We start from the raw sequence: 19,956 nt of genomic DNA, 5'->3' as shown, positions 1-19,956 counted from the left end.
GTATGGGCAGGTCAGTGGCGTAGCAAGGTGGGGCGCCTGGGGAGCGGCTGCTCCCCCAAACGGAGTTCTGCCGGCACCTATTTTTTTTTTGTCCTGTTGCACTGAAAATGTGTGCCGGCGGAAGTCTGCTCTCGCTCCCCCCACGCCGTCAACCTGCCTCATCCTGGCTCCGCTTCTGGCAGGTATATGCAAGTCAAGAAGGCATTATACTGGCTGCCAACTGAAAACTGAAGCCAGAATTACTGTACCTGGCTGCTGAGTGCTTCAAGATCAGTATTCAGTGTACCTAAAGGAAAAACCTTACAATTATAGGACTACCTAGATGCTTCATTCTAGCTAAACGCTTAATTTTTGCCTCCTGTCTATTAGGGTTTTCCACTTAGATAAATCTGGGGCTGCATCCTTTTTTGGGACTATGGAATTCTATAAAATTCATTGTAGATTATGCATTATTTTGTCAAAAGTTAAAGGCACATTTTTTTCTTAGCTCTATTAGGTTATTCAGGGTAGACTGAGAAGTTGGAGCCATGATTAACGGGATTCATTTGGTGCTAAATGGAAGCAAATGGATCAGTTTGGGTGGTTATGTTTTATTTTATATTTTGCATGTTGCATGGTCATGATTATTAAGACTGTATGATTTTATGTGTTGATTTTATTTTGTTATGTGCTGATTTTATTTTGTTATGTGTTGATTTTACTTCACTTTGTACAGAAACTAGCTTAAAAAGCATATTATAAAATCTTAAATTAAACTATCCTTTGGGAAAATAGAGGAGACAGATCACAGACAAAACAGGTGCTTTCCCACCAACAGGCCCAACCTTTTCATGTTTCACTGCACACTTACATTGCAACACTGTTATGATACTATACACTGGTATATCACCAAAGTACACTTATACCACCACCTCTTAAAGTGAGGAAAACTCAGCACCACCATATTATTTTGCACTGATCCATCTAAAAGGAAGGTAATTCACAGGATTATACCAAATTCCAGCAGGGGCCTCACCAGGTAAATCATCTTCATCTTCACTGAATACATTTGGGTTGAAGACCGGCAAATTAATGTAATCTATAGAGATCTTGCGCACTTCTGGGAGATAGATGGTCATTTGCCTGGGCTGTAGATGCAGCAAACTGGTTTTATAAATCACTGAAAAACAGAAGGTGATGACATGATGGAACCGAAGACAAAAGTTTTTATAAACATTCAAAAGATTTGTCCAGATACTCCCTGTCACTTAGACAGACATTTGTATTTTTAAATTCCACCTCTTCCATTGCGTAGATTTCCTCCACTCTTTTCATGGTGATGTTACAAATGTTTCAGGGGTTTGATTTATCTGAATAATACTCAATATTAGCACTGTCCAATAAAACTTAACCAAGTAAGCTAGACTACACAAATAGCTGACCTAAAGCTATCTGTAGAAGTTTGTTTGGATAACTTTAACTTTATTCAGGGGTGGGACTTATTTCTAAATATTTGGTTTAGGTCATCTAGATAACTTTACCTGGAAAAAATCCTACTGAATATCAGCCCCTTTTATTTTTTATTATTTTATTTAATTATATTGTGACAGCGTTTATAGAACACTGCCCCTCACCCTTAAGAAAAGTCTCTCTCTAACTAGCTTGGGCCACCTTAAGAGCACTGATCCCACCCCGGAAGAAAGTGAACCAGGAGGGGTGGAGTTAATACCTGAGAGTTTAAAAGACAGGGCTAGGCTGAGGGTAAGGAGGCCCATGGAAGAAAGAACTGAAGCCTCAGCATACACCTTTACTGAACACTTCTAGCTGCTGTGTTCTGGCTGAGGTAAGCCAATTCTTTATTTGAAGAATTGTGAGCCTTGTTCTGAGGTCTGGCTGGAGCCAGACCTGGAAATACAAAGAGAGAAACTACAAACTGTATTTGGGGCGTGGCTGTCACAGCCATAGACTGTTCTGGGCTCTGCTGGCCACAGGTCCATGCAAAACCTTTTTCCCTCTTTAGATAAGAGACTTTGGAGCTCATTTTCAAAAGAGAAAAACATCCAAAATGTGGCATAAATCTGCATTTGGACGTTTTTCTCACAAAAAAAATGTCCAAATTGGTATTTTCAAAACCAATTTTTTTAGACGTTTTTCTATGAAGTTCATCAGAAGTGCATTCAAATCACAAGGGGGTATATCTGGGGCGTGTTAAAGGCGGGATCTGGGCATTCCTAACACTTGGACTTTTTTCACCCAGAATGGAACAAAACAAAACTGTCCAGGACTAAAAGTAAGATGTTTTGAGCTAGACCTGTTTTTATAACGAACTAGTAAAAAAGGCCCGTTTCTGGAACGAATGAAACGGGCGCTAGCAAGGTTTTCCTGGGAGTGTGTATGTTTGAGAGAGAGAGCCAGAGCGAATGTGCAGGTGTGTGACAGAGTGAGACTGTCTGTGTGACAGTGTGTGTGTGTGAGAATGAGAGTGTGTGACAGGGCCCCCTCCCCTGTTCCTAATGCCCCTCACCCCGTTCCCTCCCCTCCTCCTTCCCACACTTTGGGTTCCTTAAGGCTTTCAAAAGTCTATGTACCCCCGTGGCCCTAACGCCCAGTATCCGGATACCCCACCGCTTTCCTCCTCACCCCTCCCGAAAGATGTAATACTTTCACGTACTTCATTTTTTAAAAAAAAGTGTCCTATCTACCCTGTGTACAAATGCCCGGCATTCAGATTGTGTTCCTCTCGTAAATTTTCATTTCTTTCATTCATTCAGAACCCCCCCCCCCCCCCCCCCGAACACATTTGGTTCCTTCAGTCTTTTAAAACTCTCCTATGTACCCTGTGTGCTAATGGGCAGCATTCAGATTGTTCCCAAATGTTCATGTCTTTCAGTGGTTCAGAACTCCCCCCCTCCCCCCATTTAACACTTTCGGTTCCTTCAGTTTTTTAAAACTCTCCTATCAACCCTGTGTCCTAATGGCCAGCACTCAGATTGTTTTGCTTTGCCAAATTGTCTGTCACTGATGTCACTGAGGTCAGAGCATGCCTGCCTAGCAGACCACTTCCGGCAGGCACGGTCCCAAGCACATCCTGTTGGAGGTGAGAATTATTATATAGGATAAGGCACAAAAGGGTGCACTAAATGACCAGATGACCACTGGAGGGAATCAGGGGTGACCCCCCAATACTCCTCCAGTGGTCACTGACTCCTACCATCCCCCACAAATGTGAATACAAATATGATTTAGCAACCTCTATGATAGCTTCAGATGTTAGAGCCAGGTCCATTAGAGCAGAATGCAGGTCCCTGGAGTAGTGTAATGGTCAGTGCAGTGCACCATGGTGTGGGGGACTCTGGTCCCTATCTCCCTCTACCTGTCACATTTGTGGTGGAAACTGTGAGCCCTCCAAAACTCACCAGAAACCCACTGTATCCACATATAGGTGCCCCCTTCACCCATAAGGGCTATTGTGTACAGCTGTGGGCAGTGGGTTTTGGGTGCATTTTGGGAGGCTCAGCAGACAAGATAAGGGAGCAATGGTGAGATGTGTACTTGGGAGCATGTTTTTAAAGTCCACTAGGGTGCCCTATTTATCTCCTGGGATGTCTGGGAGACCAGTCTACTAAAAATGCTGGCCCTCCTATATCCCAATGGCTTGATTTTCTACATTTTTCACTTGGACTTTTTTGTTTTGAAAATGGACCAAAAAAACAAAACGTCCAAAGCACAAAACCTTGTTAGAAGCAGTATTTTCTAAAACAAAAGACAGACGTTTTTCTTTTTTGGAAAATGAACTTCTTTCTTATTCAGATTTTGTACATTTTTTTGCAAAACGTCTAAAGTTGGACTTAGACGTCATATCGAAAATGCCCCTCTTTACCTTTGTTCTAGGCCTGTGAAGGACCATGCCTAAGATTTAAGTTAATAAAAGCACTTATTTCATGTTTACAATCTTGTCTGGCTGTGTTATTTTGACAGGACCGCTCCATAACCCTCATCCGGGATCTCACACATACTTATATCATGCTTGCCTGGTTCCATGAGACCACCAAAGGAATAGACTACCATTATTGGAAAAAAACAAACAAACAAACCATATTTGCCTGACTAGAGGGCTTTATATTTTTCCTTATTTTTGTTTTCTAAAAATGCATATTCATCTTATAATTGAGTTCCTCTGTGGTGACATTACTTTTCAAAGTCCTTTCCTCTCTCTTTCTTCCACAGTGCCACAGAAGGATGAGCATTTCAGCTCTGTCTCTCTATAGCTTAACAGACTCTTATGTTGATTTATTTATATATAGGGGGAGAGGGATAAATTTACAACAGGGTGTATATGTGGGAAGTCCATAAAAGTGCCTATTTTATTTAGGCCAACACTCCAGCCAAAAAAAGGGAGGAAATATCAAAACCAATATCCAAACAACCCCCCTCTCAAACTCGCTATACCAAACTATTTGGAAAAGTTTGTTAAGAACCATCATAATATGAAGATAAACCTTATTCTATCATTATTGCTTCTTCAGCCTAATCATCAGTCCAATTTTTCTATATGGTTTGGCATTAAAAATTCACTGTTTATCAAAAATACTTATAATTGCCCATATATGGGGTAATTCTCAAAAGGCTGCCAAAAGTTAGGCGCTGGAATATGTGTGCTAAGCGTAAATTCTATATTGGCAGTTACGTACATAATTGTCATTATAGAATACTAGCGTAAGCCTGCAGTTATGGGCCTAACTTTAGGCATAAGTGCTTATGCTAGCTCAAAGACTGGTCTAAATATTCGTGCCTAATTGCTATAACCTACAAGCATAAGTGCTAGGCACACCCCAAGCCACCCATGCCCACAACTCCCCTTACAGCTGAGCACTATGGATTTTGTGCGAACAATTTGTAGAATCCCAACTAAGGGCAATTATGTGCCTAGCTGCTAATTAGGGCCAATTAGCACCAATTAATACTAATTATAGCTAATTGGTGGTTACATTCAGAGTACCTGAATGTAACTCACCTTGAGCTACTACTGAAAAGGTGTGAACAAAATCTAAATAAATAAATACTAATTAGAAGTTAATTATTAAATTAAGTTATATGTGTAACTGACACTATTCTGTAACTTGCATGTGCAACTTTTAGCTTGTGAGCGCAAGTTTAGAGAATTCGGAGGATGATATCCATATATAGCATAATCATATAAAGTCAATAAGTCAAACACTTCTGTTGATGCAATCGTTAGTGGACTGCTTCTCCAGTCTCCAACATACAGCACCCAGACAACTTCCCATATCCTCACTTCACATTGCCCGAGCAGCTACCTGACACAACTGTTTTGAGTGGCAACTCTGCATCAGGGGAACAGATACTATAAATGCCAAACATATGAAAATGCATTAAAGGTCCAATTTTACTTCATACTGCATAACATGGCTGTAAGTTTTTCAAAAAATACTCTATATCTCACTAAAGGGAAATTCCAAAACCCAAAAACAAATATTTCTATCTACCCAACCAGGTTTGGAAGTACTAAATATGTATAGGAATGTAACCCACCTTAAGACTCTAAAATCCACAATCGGGATTTAAACTTATTACCAACCGAGAACCTCAAACCACCTCATGGGAACCTTAATGCTACTTGTGCCTGGTTCACCACTCTACCGAGGAGTAGGTTACTATCATTGGTTCAAGTGCGGGGGAGTAGAGAAAAACAACCAACCGAAAAAACTCAATCTAATTTGAGAAAACCGGATGGTTTAAAAACTCTTGACCCCCGACACTGACATACCAAAAAAGAGCCAAAAAGTAGGTAAACCACCCCTATTCAAAAATACCAACCCCCCATGGTGCACCTTCATAACACCCTGGTCCTATAAACCCCTTATTTTGGATCTTAAGTAAAGGGTAATTTCAGTTGCTTAATAATGAACCCGTTCTCAAAAAGTCCAACGTCACTTATCTGGTCGTTGTGAATCCAGGGCTCAATAGAAACGTCAAACCAGGCTGCAAATAGTCCACACTGGAGATGGTACTCAATTGTTCAGTTCCCAATGACACCTCGCGTGTCTAACTTCGTGCCTTTCTTTGTGCTTTTCTTCCGACAAGTGCGCCTTGTTTCGCCGCTATCTGGCTGCTTCAGGAAAAAGAACTTTTTAACATTCTCGGGTCCTCCCCGAGACCTCAGCATATAACCGAACGTATTCTCAAATGTTCACAGCATACACTGTCAAGATGGCGCAAACACAATCTTTAGCCAACCGGGAAAAAAACCGGTCGCGTTTTAACTACCAAATTGGAAAGCCCCACCCCTGCTGAAAGCTACTCCAATCAGTTCCTTTGTATAACTGATAAATTTAATAGTAGGCGTTCCATTCTATGTTACGGTTCAAACCCTTAGGTTCTACCGTCTCTACTCCTCGGTAGAGTGGTGAACCAGGCACAAGTAGCATTAAGGTTCCCATGAGGTGGTTTGAGGTTCTCGGTTGGTAATAAGTTTAAATCCCGATTGTGGATTTTAGAGTCTTAAGGTGGGTTACATTCCTATACATATTTAGTACTTCCAAACCTGGTTGGGTAGATGTAAGTTTTTCAAACAATCGAATTCAAGATGGTGCCTGGATTTAAAAAGCAAACTGAAACCAGTCAAACATTGAGTATACACAATCATCCACACAACCACAAAAGAGAAAGCCACTCAATTTCTTCATTAAGTCCTTTAGGAGTTATCATGGCTGTATCCAAAATTGTTCCTGATATGCCCAATTAAGAATTGTGATCTGATGTCAGGGGCGTAGCTACTATTGAGTGAGTCTGGAAAAATGCCCAGGGCTGCCTGATGTTGCGCTTTCCCCTCCTTCCTCCTCTCCCCCCCCCCCCCCCCCCCCGGTCTGGTATTGTTCCAGCTTCCCTTGCCACTGGTCCTTCACTCACAGCAAGGAGGGCGTTGAAACCTACCTGGCTGGATGGCGGGTCCTTTCCTGTGCGCATCCTGCCCATAGGAAGTTGCATCAGAGAGGCAGGATGTGCTCAGGAAAGTCAGGTTTCGATGCACAGGAAAGGCAGGTTTCAGTGCTCTCTCTCTGCTACATGTGGAGGACCAGAGTGGGGGGGGGGGGGGGGGGGGAGCTGGAGTGATGCCAGACCCACATGGCCACAGGTGGGAGGGGAGGGGGGCCGGAAAGGGAAATATCCCGGACCCAGGTATGGGGGGAGGGAGGAATGGAGAGATGCCAAACTGGGAGTGGGGGATGGCCAGAGGGAGAAATATCCTTGACTTGAGGGGGGGGGGATTAGAGGGAAAAGAGAGGGGGAAGGGAGGGGAGGGGAGGGATGGTAGCCTGGGGCAGCAGAAGGGAGAGTGAGAGAGAGGGAGAAGAAGACCTGGAACAAAGGACAGGGGAAAGAGAGGGTGCTGATACTGGACTGTAGGGTGTGGAGGGAGAGGGGAGGACAGATGCTGGACCAACAAAGGAAGACAGAGAGAGATGCCATGGAGAGTTGGGGGGAGTGCAGGATGAAGGGAAGAGAGAAGCTGAGCATGGGACGGGGCAGGGACACAGAGGGGCAACACTGGATACAAGGGGAGGGACAGGAACACAGAGGGTTATGATGGACAGGACACAGAGAAGAAATACTGAACATGGAAGGAATGATAGCGACTGGGACCCAGAGAGAAAACACTGGACAGGATGGATAGGGAAACACAGAAAAGATAAATGCTGGACATAAAGAGAAGAATTGTCAAAAGCACAGGAGACTGAAGAAAAACAGAAGAGAGACACTAGGACCAAAGCAATGCTCTGACAACAAAGGTAGAAGAAAAGTATAGTTTTCTGAATTTATTAATTGTGATATGTCAGCTTTGGGAAATGTGCATCCTCCCTCTCTCCTCAGTCCTCACTACCTTGGGAGCAATGGTGTTATAGGGAGCCCATCTCAATTTTTATGGCCAGGGCCCATTCAGTCCTAGCTACACCACTGTCTGATGCTGCTGATTTTGTCAGTGTGTCACAAATGGCACTGTGAGTGCCCCTGTTTTCAAATGACTCTCATGTTCATTAAGTCTCAGTTTTATACACTGCTTCATTCTTCCCATTGTTTGAGAACAGAAGCACTCACAGTGCCATTGGTGGCACACTGGCAAAATCAACAGCGATAGATCATGGATCTCAAGTGGTGAATAATAGATGTTGTGCTGGCTCCTAGACTTGGAAGCAATTGATACTGGCAGCTGGCATATCAGGAACAAATTTAGATACCAATAACTCCTAAAGGACTTAATGAAGAAATCGGATGACTTTCTTTTTTGTGATTGTGATACAGATGTTATAGGTGTTGGATAATTTTATTTCTTAAATAAAGGAAGTTATAATTTCAAAACTGTGTTCTATGTTTACTCTGGTTCCCTCTACTATTACATTCGTTTTAAAGATCAGAAACCATTCAATGTGACATATATGCAACAATAGGGGAAATCAGGAGGGAGAAAAACATTTTCACATCATTATAGCTCAACAACATTTGGATCTTCTAATCTGATTTTACTGGGAGATTTTAACATTCCTATAGGCAACTCCTAATCTAACCTTTCCCCCGCTTACAGCTGAGAGCATCCCCTACTGTTCATCTGATATACCCAACTTCAATCATAGTGGTCATTTACCTCAGGCAATGCTCCAACTAATAGTGCAAAGTGGGGATGAGCAACGCACCAGATTTTCCTAAAAAATCTGGGGATTTAAAAGATATGTACATATACGAGGAATCAAAAGAGTGTTACAGTATTCTCAAACAAAATCAGAAGATCAAGAATACAACAAATATGACAATGTGTTACAATTTGTGCAAAAAAATTTTTATTGCATTGTATGAAGTTTAAAAATAATTAAAATCACTGTGTTAATAAAAACAATTAAAATAGTCTTTCAAATTTTAAAATTAGATTAAAATGTTTAAACTTACAGAAGTTCAGTTAAAGTGCACCTTTAAATATGCTTACCTATGTCTGGATTCAGTTTACACTTAGGGCCTCTTTTAACAAGCTGTGCTAGCAGTCCCTGGTGCAGCAATGCCCATGAAGCCCATTCACACTTCACACCTGCTCCCTGCAGCCTACCCCAAAGCCTTTGCTCTGACACATCCCACCCAAGAAGAAACAGGTAGTTGCATCGGAACGGGCAGGACATGCCAGCCGCAAGAACTAAGTGTGGAGCACTGCTGCCGCCAGCAACATCTAGTGGTAAAGATAAGTATGAAGGTAAATGGTGGGGGGGGGGGGGGGGGGGGGTGTTTGAGAGAAAAAGGGACATGCTGGATTGTGGGCAGTGGTAGAGGGAGGGGATTCAAGAAGTGGTGCTGGATCATTGGGGGGGGGGGGGGGGGGGGGGAGCAGACTCTTCCTTAGGTCTCACAGCAGATGGCCCCTGTGGGCAGCCCTGGGCTATTTTGCTGGAATTGCTCAATGGTAACATAGTAGTAAATGACGGCAGATAAAGACCTGTATGGTCCATCCAGTCTGCCCAACAAGATAAACTCATTTTACATGGTATGTGATACTTTATACCCAAGTTTGATTTGTCCTTGCCATTCTCAGGGCACAGACTGTAGAAGTCTGCCCAGCACTGTTCTTGTACTAAGTTCTGAAGCTAACGTCAAAACCCCTTAAAATTTACACTCCAGTCTATCCATATCGATTCATGCCCCTTGTTAGGAAGCTGGACATCTAAATAACAAGATGCAGACAAGCAAACTGATGAAAATAGGGGGGAAAAATCCCAACTAAACGTACAAAATCCTGAGTTCTAAGTTAGACATCAACAACCAAACTAAATGGTTCTTGTGGAGACAAAACATCTGGCTGTCCCTCTTGGCTATTTACCTGAAGAGCTTTTCTAGGTAAATAGTAACAAGAGGAAATATTAATACTGCCAGAGTTTGATAGAACTAACACCACTTTGAGGTAGTTCCTAAAAAGTATCTCAGCTAAAAACAAACAACAAACAGAAAAACTCAATGAATGTAAACTACTACTCCTATGTTGGTTCTTCATAGGCTCTAATTACCTATGGAGAATTAAACTATCTTTTATTCCAGAAGTGCAGGAAGCATACAATGTCCCAAGTTTGGAGTCCACATAGATCATACCACATTCCAACTTAGCAACCCTAGCTTCAGTGTCCTCAAACTTAGAAACAACTTGTTGTGAAAAGTCACAAAGCTGAGACACTGGACCCTTCAGGAGATCTTGCAGTCCACAAACCAACTTCCAGACGTCCACAAAATCACTTCCTTAATGGGTGGAAAATTGTCATTAATTGCCCCATTTCCAAAGACACCAACTTAAGTATTGACGCTGACGTACTTTCCGGTGGTCCAGAAGGAGGTGTGGGTGTTGAAAAACTCCACAACACTAAGACCAGATAACCAGCTTTAGAAACCCCCAGATCCACTGGACTCAAAGAAGACAAATACGGGGGTGGGGACATCAGCCTTTCCCCCAAAACTAAGGGAGGCTCCAGATTCAGGACTTAAAGGAAAAGATTCTGGAACATTTGCTGACTTCCATACAACATAGTAACACAGTAGATGAGGGCAGAAAAGACCTGTACGGTTCATCCAGTCTGTCCAACAAGATAAAATCATAGCATAAGGTATGATGTGATACTTCATATGTATACCTGATCTGGATTTGTCCTAACATGTTTATCAAACAGGCCAGTTACCCCCCCCCCCCCCCCCCCCCACAGAATTATGAATAATATTTTTAACTTTGCCCTTTTGCTTGCCTAACTTGTAGCAAATACCTGAATTCCAACAATGATAATGTCCTGGATCTCTTGTGCTCCAAAGGGGGGTGGCATGCCCCTTTGGGCATGTACCTATGACTGTGCACCACAAGAAGGGAACGCTCTTAGGCAGCGAAGTCGGTCCCACTTAATGATGTAATAGGCTCCACCTTGTGGTCCGCCAATGTTTCAGGCAGCACCGAAGAGATCTCTCCCCGAGCTGGGTCACTCATTCAATCAGCCAAGTATTCATTATTCTCTTCTTCCACCAGCACATGGGAAGGGCATATTCTTATGCAGCAAAGTTGATCCTTCTTGATGACGAAATATGCTCCATCCTGTGGCCTGCAGATGTTCCGGTGTCCGCTACTCTCTTCTCCCTGAGACTAGGGTTACCATATGGCTCCAGAAAAAGGAGGACGGATTGAGCCTGCCTGGTTTTACTTCCATTGCTTTCAGCAATGGAAGTAAAACTCGGCTGGCTCAATTACTTCCATTGAAAGCAATGGAAGTAAAACTCGGTTGTCTCAATCCGTCCTCCTTTTTCTGGAGCCATATGGTAACCCTACCTGAGACCAGCCTGGTTTTAGCCACAGTGCATGCAGGGGGATGTATTCCTGCTTTTCTACATATCCCTATATACAATGGGATAAAAAAAGCAGGACTGGCTCAGTCTCTGTTCCTGAATATTGAGTTATTTACCATGCAAAAATAGAGTAGTGCAACATAGCCAAAAAAACACACACAAAAAAAACTTTGGACTACTGTAAAGCAGTGTTTCTATATAGCTGGATATAAGAAAAATCAAAAAACCAGAACAGGTGTGCAACAGAAGCAAAACAATAAGCCAAAGAGAGCAAAGGCTTGCATTTTCCCTTTGCCTGCTCCTCCATCCCCCTCTCCAAATACCAGAAGTACAACAGATGGCAGCAAAAATGGATTGGAAAAAAATGAGACTAAATATCTGTAGTAACTAACAAACCTGACATAGAAAGGAAGGCTAGAAAATTATCTGGCCAATATTCAGGCAGAGGTGGTCAACGTTTTTTTAAATGCTGACCACTGCCGGCTAAATTAGCCCCGGATATTCAGTGCTGGGACATATGTGGGCACCAGCACTGAATATTCAAGGCTAAGTTTTGCTGTCTTGGCCATGGAGCTTATGCGGGTCCCGGTCAATATTAAGCCAGGGCCTGCTTTAGACAGTAATGTGAGCCCTGGCTAAGTATCAGTCAAGACCTATATAACATTTAAAACTCTTTTTAAGGCCTCCCTAGACTCCTCGGGCCCATGGTTCTCCCCCCTCCCCCCAGCCTGTGACTTTAAGTACTTCCCACCCCCACAATGACTCCCTCCCACTCCCCTGTCTTGATAAGCGCCCACCCGGGCCTACCTTCAATTCCTGGTGGTCTAGCAAGGGTTATGGAGGCAGGAATGAACTCCTCTTGCTCCTGTCCCTAGTGCAGTTCCTCAATATGGCTGCCTCTCCTGCCTGCTTAAATCACTTTGAATATCGGGCCCTATATATAGTACATACTTTACTATAAATCAAAAAATGTTGGCTAAAAAATGTATTTAAAAACTCAGGTTCATCTTATCTATGAGGCCCAAAATATTAAGCACCCCCCAACCCTGTTGGCAGCACAATCTCTTCTGCACCAGTCTGTGTGTTCAGTGTTTCAAACCACCACTCCCCCTCGCTGTGTACCATCCAAAATATCTTCTTTAGAGCCGCAGCAGTGCAGCAATCCTCTCCAGAGCACTCTTGTCTGATCCATCTCGCCTCCTCTGATTCAACTTCCCGTTTGGCAGGACGAATCAGAGAGATTGCTCCGGGGCAGGAAGCAGGCAGTCTAGGAGGATTGCTGCACTGCCACAGATCTAAAGAAGATCCCTTAGAAGGTACTCAGGGAAGGGGGGGTGGAGGTTTGAAATGCCGATACTGACAGGGATGGAGCAATTTTGGACCCTGAAGCTGGAAGGGAGGGAAAGGGAGGTGATGGGCCAGGTGAAGGAGGGAGGGAGGACTGGAGAGGAGCCTTGACTTATACTAAGGTCAAAGCAATTTTGTTTGTTTTTAGCTGCAAAACTGCCCTTGACATCCATGGGCTTGACTTATAGTCACGTATATAGGATATATATAGGGGTCCCACAGGGGATGGCTCTTTCTGCCCTTTTACTTAAATATCTACATGGCCCCATTTTGTCCAGTTGAGTAGTTGGGGGTTGAGTATTGCTTATATGCTTATGATGTTCAGTTTTTTTCCCCCCGATAAGTTTCATGGGGGGGTCTGATCTGTCGAATCAGATATCAGTATATATGAAGGCTATAAGTGAGTGGATGGCTGTGAACAAGCTTGCCTTGAATTTAGAGAAAACTGAAATCATAATTGTGGGAAGAGTATTGGATGAGAGATGACCTCAGACAGTACAAGTGGGTGGATTAAAGGTGCCTGTTAGAAGTGAAATGAAGTTGTTGTGGGTGGTGTTAGATGCCCAGCTTACATGTGATACAAGTGTCATTCAATCAGTTGTGTTTGCTATATCAATTAAAGCTGATGCTGATCTTCTCTAACTTCCATAATGTTGTACAAAGTATGGTCCTATCGAAGGTGGACTACTGTAATTCTCTCTATTTGGGAGTGTCGAGTGTAAGGGTCAAAGCACTGCAGGTGGTACAGAATGCTGCCACGAGGACGGATGTAGATGTTTCAAAGTGGGATCATATTACTCCCACTTTGAAACATCTATACTGGTTGCCTGTGAGATTTAAAATCTAGTTCACAGTTCTGTATCTTCTCCATCAGACTGTTTATGGGAGGGTTCCGTGATATTTACATTCTGTTGTTAAGTTGTTTGTATCTGCTAGGGGTTTGAGATCTGATTTTGTGAAGAAGTTAGCAACTGTTTTGTTAGTGAGGGCTGCAGCATTCTCAGTTGCAGGTCCAGTATTGTGGAATGCTTTGTCTGGCCATTTGTGCCGTTGTGCTAATGTAGGACAATTTAGGAAGTTATTAAAAACTCAATTTTTTTGTCCAAGCCTTTCTTACTCTTTGATGTTGGCAACAGCTATTGCTTTTGAGAGATCTGTTGGGGGGATAACAGCACATTTGTCATTTGTATACTTGTGATTATAATTACTGTTATGTATATTGTTTGTTTTTGTTAGCTGCTTAGGTTTAAGCGGGGAACAAGTTTTTAACATAAATAAATATATATATTTTTTAAAAAAGGATCACATACACCTCTTGAGCTTGGAAATGTGCTCTTTGTGCTATGCTTGCATACAACGATGATATACAATATCAATTCTAGGAAATCTGAAAACTGAGTGCTGTTTAACATGTAACAGTTCCAAACTACTGATCATGTAAGCAATTCAAACCCACACTTCCAAAATCTTAAAAAAATTATTTTATTAAATCTGCATCTAACCATATTTGGATGGATGTTACAAATCATCTTGAGCGCACACTGAATTCAACTGGTCCCCCCCAGCTATGTTTGTTGCAAACGGCATCACATCCAAATGCATAGACCAATGCTATCTCATCATGTGCAAGTGAGATGGAATTGTTGGTAGAGGTCGCCTTCCCAGGGAACAGTGAAATAATTTAAAAAAAAATACATTAGTTACTTTATAAAACAAGGAGTATCAGTACTAGACACATGGGTGAAACTAGACAATGTTTGGTAAACCTTTCTTTTACTGAGGCAGGAAAGGACACCCAAGGCACTGGATCTTGCCTGTAAAATTATAGCCACCCCTCTGCCCCTGAAACAAAAAAGAAAATAAGAAAAGCACACCTATACGATTCAAAATTTTACTCCATCTGCATGTTCATCATATTGGAAGGGGTGTGGTGGAGAGGGTACATATTTGTATATGTGGAGAAAACGCTACCGATTTTACCAGACTGCTGTCTGCTGAATTGCTGACAGCTCTACTTTAGATTTGCTAGATCAGAAAGTAGTTGCAAATTGTTTAATAGCTACAAGATGTTCGATTGCGCAAGGCTGGAAAAACAACAGCCCACCTTCCATGGAAGCTTGGCATAAAATTTTAAGTTATATTCTTCTAATGGAGAGACTGACAACTATTAAAGCAGACAGGTTACAGTTCTTAGAGAAATATTGGGGTCTCTTACGTAACTATTTAAATGCAGCTTAGATTTGGTTAATGTGTGATTTTTAAACCATGTGGCTTAAGTTACTGGGGGGGGGGGGGGGGGGTCTTGGTGGTCTCATGAATCTAATATTTTTCATCTGTTAATGATTAGATGGCTAATGCCAAACATTGAATGTGATTTTAATTTTTGGCTTTGATCTGCTGTACTGTAAGTTTTCATTTTGTTTATTTTGCTGGTGTCATTTTCAAAAACTAATAAAAATTGAAGTTAAAAGAAAAAAAGAAAAGCATAATAATCTCCATCCTGTGCTACCTCAGCTGGCTGGTCAATACCTTTCAGCTATTTCACTCAGCAGGAAGAATCGGCAATAAATTGGGAAGGTCATTCACATGCACCTAAGATATGGGGACACAGAGCATGGGATTTCATCTTGAGTCAGCCTCTTCAATCAAGGGACAGACGTCTTAGAACCACTCCCAAAGTTGACATTTAGCAAGTACTGAGGATGTAAAGAAAAATGTTCTAATGGAACTGTGGCAGAATTCTCAGGGCATATATGATAGTAGCCTCCCATTTGCTGGTTTACCTGCTTAAGAACCTTCTAAAATATTTTGTGCATTTGCTGCTGCTATTTGAAACTTAGAGAGATAGACAAAATTGATTTTGATTTTTACCTGCACCAAGGTTAGCTGGAAGGAAAGCAGCCAATCCTACAATCTTAAATTTGGTTCCCCAGATATTGGAGGTGACCTGAGCAAGGTAGTTCTGCTGCAAAACAAAAGAGAGGTTTTACTCTGTGTTCCCTTTGGTTACTAAAGCTCCATGTGTGAAACATTTCTAAATAAACCATTACAATACTGAGCATATGCACCTCAGGGAATGAGATCTTGCATCTTCTATATTTTTCCTCCTTTCTGCTAACCTTACTGAACATATTTAGTCTAAAACTTTTGAGGAAGGAAACCCAAGGCATTAAATATGTTTCTGTTATCTGAGAACTTTACTAGGTTTATTCTTATCTTTACTTCAGCAAACGTGGAGACACTTTTTAGCAGGTCCAAGAATCAGAGAAGCTAGGCTTGCAGCTCCCAAGATCACCATGAACCAGCTGGCATGAACAAGCAGAGAGAAATGGAGCTTAGCACAGACACCAGAGTCCAATGACACACACACCTAGACAACCATTTAATGCCATTTCTGTCACTATGTCATACATTATGAAAGCAGTTCTATAAAGGATACCTGGTAGAAGCCTATTCTATAAAGGAAAGTAGGTACCTATTTTCCTTTATAGAATACTAGCCTAACTGGCTATTGTGTCAGAGACGGAGATCCCCCAGTTCAAGGATGGGAAGATGAGAGGTTTGCCTGCTACAAAATCCCCAGAGCACATAGGGAAGTCTGGCCAAAACAACAGGCCTAGGAAATATAATGCTCTAGAACGGTGAGGATGGGAAGCAGTACAACAGAATGAAGTTTTTTCACCCTGGGGAAGGGGTAGGAGGAGAAACGTCTTTCAGAACAGGTCAAAGGAAAGCATATGGAAAGTCCCATGGAACTCAGGGAGGGGCAATGCAAGGGGGACCCCATTCAGGTAGGCTAGGGTTTTCCCTAGATTGGAGGCGGAAAGGAATGAGCTTACAGAAGCCTGAGATGGTTTGGAAGGCTGGAAAAGAAGAGGAAGAACATATTGGTACCCATGAGTGGGACAACCAGGAAGAAATGGAGGTAGAGCCTTAAGAAGTATAAGGTAGTTCTTCTCTTTTGTTTGTTTGGTGAAAAGTTTGTAGGAAGGCCAGTTGGGGATGGAGGGAGTGGTGGCCTTCCTCCCTTTTCCTTGCTCATGCTCCCTGTGCAAGAAAAAGGCTTTGAAAAGGGAAGTTCTGACTCTGTTGTTTTTCCCCCCACTGGAAAGTTGCTATGAGAGGAGTGACTGAAGAAAACTGTGGATTTTTTCTTTATGTGTGTGTGGACTTTCAAAGGTAGCAACCTTTTTTGTGAACGAGAAGTTCCTCTCAATGAAGAAATTAATAACGTGGGAGTTAGCAGTTATGATAAGTGACTGGACAAATACTTTTCTGGGATTTTTTTGTTTGTTTTAATCTTAAGGAACTTGGATTAAGACTATTAGGAAAAATACATTATTGTATGCATATGCTGGGAGTGGTGCCTAATTTGCATGTACCTTTCTTTCTAATGAACTGTCCCGCTTACTGAAGTATCAATTATCTACAAAGAGACTATGAAATTTTGTAGGAGGGTTTTTTTTGTATGTGGATTCTAAAGAGAACTTTGATTGACTGATTTAAATTCTAATAGAACTTTCTCTATCCACCTATGACCTCGCCTTGAGTGTATTAGCATTGGGTGAGAGAGATCTCAAACCCAGTTGGGTCTTGCTGGATTGAATAATGTCATTTTGAGGGGTCATTGGAGATGGAGCTCTCCCTGAACCCGCTGTCAGGAGCAGACTAGAGAAATTCCCTTTGGGCTGAGAAAACCCTCAGACCTAGACCCTACACCTCCCTAGAGTGGCAGCGTGACAGTATATATGCACTTAACATTTAGGGGCAAGCTATTGAGCTGTGTGCATGTGTGACCTCTGTCCACGTGTGCGCCTCCTTGCAAATGAGTGCTATGTATGTTATCTGCAAAATAGCAGTTAGGCAAAATTTGGGCATTTACATGCATACATATACAGGTAAATGCCATTATCCTATATAATAATTTGCACCTCCGTCTGGATGCCTGGGTTCATAACACAGTTTCCATTGGTCCGCCCTGGGTTGACGTCACAGGGCGGACCAATGGGAAGTGAGAGGGGAGGGAAGCCAGCACAAGCCACCAGAGGTGAGTACAGAATCGGGCCCCGAGTTCCATGCCCCCTACCTCCCTCCCTCCTTCAACTGCCATCCGAGTTCCATGCCCCTCCTCTCCTCCGAGTTCCACCGCCCCACGACTCCCTCCCTCTCTCTCTGTGGCCTCCGAGTGCAAGCAGGACGTGTGCGGCAGCCCCTCCCCTTCGTAAGCGCTAAGTGCCGGCTGTTCTTTAAAACCTTTTACCTCCTGGTCCGCCGGCAACAGTGAAGTGGAGCAGGCACGGCACAGCGCTTCAGACTGCCTTCACTTTCACTTCTGTTTCAGCTGTGCCTGCCAGGTGTTCTTTAAAACTTAATAACAAGGCGGAAAGGAACCAAGTTCAAGTGATCAGTCCACACACCAGGATAAGATGCTCCAATTTTGTTCTGGTTGGATGCTACACATGCTTTTACCAAGATATTCATACGCTCCATTATCAATCGAGATACAGCTGAGCACTCATCGACTGACCCCTGAGGAAGGCTTTGGTAGCCAAAACACGGACCGTGTAGGGTCCAAATAAAATTTTGATTGGAGCATCTTATCCTGGTGTGTGGACTGATCACTTGAACTTGGTTCCTTTCCACCTTGTTATTGTTGCGTTCTGCCTTTGTGGAGAGTGTGAACCCCTCTTGTTTTTGGGTTCTTTAAAACTTTTCACCTCCTGGTCCGCCCGCAACAGTGAAGTGGAGCAGGCACGGCGCTTCAGACTACCTTCGCTTTCACTTCTATTTCACCTGTGCCTCTGGTCCCGCCCTTCCGCAAACAGGAAATGAGGGCAGGACCAGAGGCAGAGCTGAAACAGAAGTGAAAGCGAAGGCAGTCTGAAGCGCCGTGCCGTGCCTGCTCGACTTCACTGTTGCCAGCGGACCACGAGGTAAAACATTTTACAGAACAGCTGGCACTTACGACTGGGAGGGGCAGCCGTACATGTCCTGCTTCCACTGGGAGGCCACAGACAGAGAGGGAGGGAGGCACAGGTTTGTGGAACTTGGACGACAGTGGGTGCATGGAACTCGGAGGGCAGGGGACGAGAGAGGGGGGGAGGAGGATGAGAGAGGGGGGAGGGGGGCAAGAGGGGGGGAGAGGGACGAGGGAGGGGGTCCTAGAACTCGACCGGGAGGGGAGGGGAGCCCTGGAAGGGGAAGGCCAATCCTGGAACTCGAAGGGGAGGGGCCTGTAACTCAAAGGGGAGGTGGGATCCTGGAACTTGAAGGGGGGGTCCTGCAACTCTAAGGGAAGGGGGGGACCTGGAACTCGAAGGGGAGGGGGGCCTGGAACATGGAGGACAGGGAGGGAGAGAGGTAGGGGGCATGGAACTCCGAGGGAAAGGGGGCTTGAACTCGGAGGACAGAGAGGGACGGACACGCGGGGGTGTGGAACTCCAAAGACAGGGGTGCAGGGAACTCCCAGGGGGGGTGAAGGGGGGAGAGGGAGGGAGCGGCCAACGCAGGTCGGCCTGTGACTGAAAAAGAGAGAGCGAGAGGGAGGAAGGGGGGGTGTGGGGGCATGGGACTCCAAAGACGGGGGCATGGGACTCCCAGGGGAGGGGGAGGGAGTGGCCAATGCAGGTCCAGCTGCTACTGACAGACAACAGGGGAGCATGGAACTCCGAGAACAGGGAGGGGGCCTGGAATTCACATGACAGGGAGGGAGGCAGGAGGCCAAGCTGCAACTGCGAGGAAAACCTTGCTAGCGCCTGTTTCATTTCTGTCAGAAACGAGCCTTTTTTACTAGTTCTAAATATTTAGTATGTAAATGTTAGTACCATGTTATAGAATTGCCCCCTTTGTGTTTGACATTCACCTCTCCCAGTTCTTTCTACTGCTGATATATACACATACATAGATACACCCAGGGCTTAAACTTTCATAGATTATTTCTTGGAGGACTTCACCTTGGCAAATACCTACTAGTAACAGCTCTGTTCAGCTTAACTTAACTGTTATTTCTTTCCCTCCCTACACTCACTTTTCTCATCATGCTGACACTTCTTGTGACTGAGCAAAGCACCTCATCCTTCATTGCCCCAGCAAAAAAATTTACATTTATAAGCCCTCTGGGGACAGGGCTATCAGGCTACCTCAGAGGTAGGGTAGATGTATTGTGAGATCAACACAGCCAACCTCCCAAATTTAAAAATACCTCCTTGTGTTGCTGGCATGGTTTGAAATTATTTAGTGATCTTCTGCTCTGGCTGAATT

The 19,956-nt window shown here is 43.6% G+C and overlaps 1 protein-coding gene across 4 annotated transcripts in view; it reads right to left on the bottom strand.

The window, feature by feature from the left end:
- Positions 1 to 19,956, bottom strand: part of TULP4 (TUB like protein 4) — a 226,044-nt gene that overhangs the window by 26,256 nt on the left and 179,832 nt on the right. For 3 of the 4 annotated variants that reach the window (XM_030198414.1, XM_030198412.1, XM_030198411.1), the window contains exons 12-13: positions 15,568 to 15,661; positions 1,016 to 1,159 (exon numbers count right to left, since the gene is read on the bottom strand). In XM_030198414.1, coding sequence (XP_030054274.1) covers positions 1,016 to 1,159; positions 15,568 to 15,661 — 238 coding nt within the window. The remainder of the gene's footprint in view (positions 1 to 1,015; positions 1,160 to 15,567; positions 15,662 to 19,956) is intronic. The other variant, XM_030198415.1, reaches the window with a different exon arrangement.

Source organism: Microcaecilia unicolor, chromosome 3, assembly GCF_901765095.1.
Source record: "Microcaecilia unicolor chromosome 3, aMicUni1.1, whole genome shotgun sequence".
Classification (NCBI taxonomy): domain Eukaryota; kingdom Metazoa; phylum Chordata; class Amphibia; order Gymnophiona; family Siphonopidae; genus Microcaecilia; species Microcaecilia unicolor.
The sequence above is the reverse complement of the archived record's forward strand: the minus strand, read 5'-3'. Positions and strand labels throughout refer to the sequence as shown.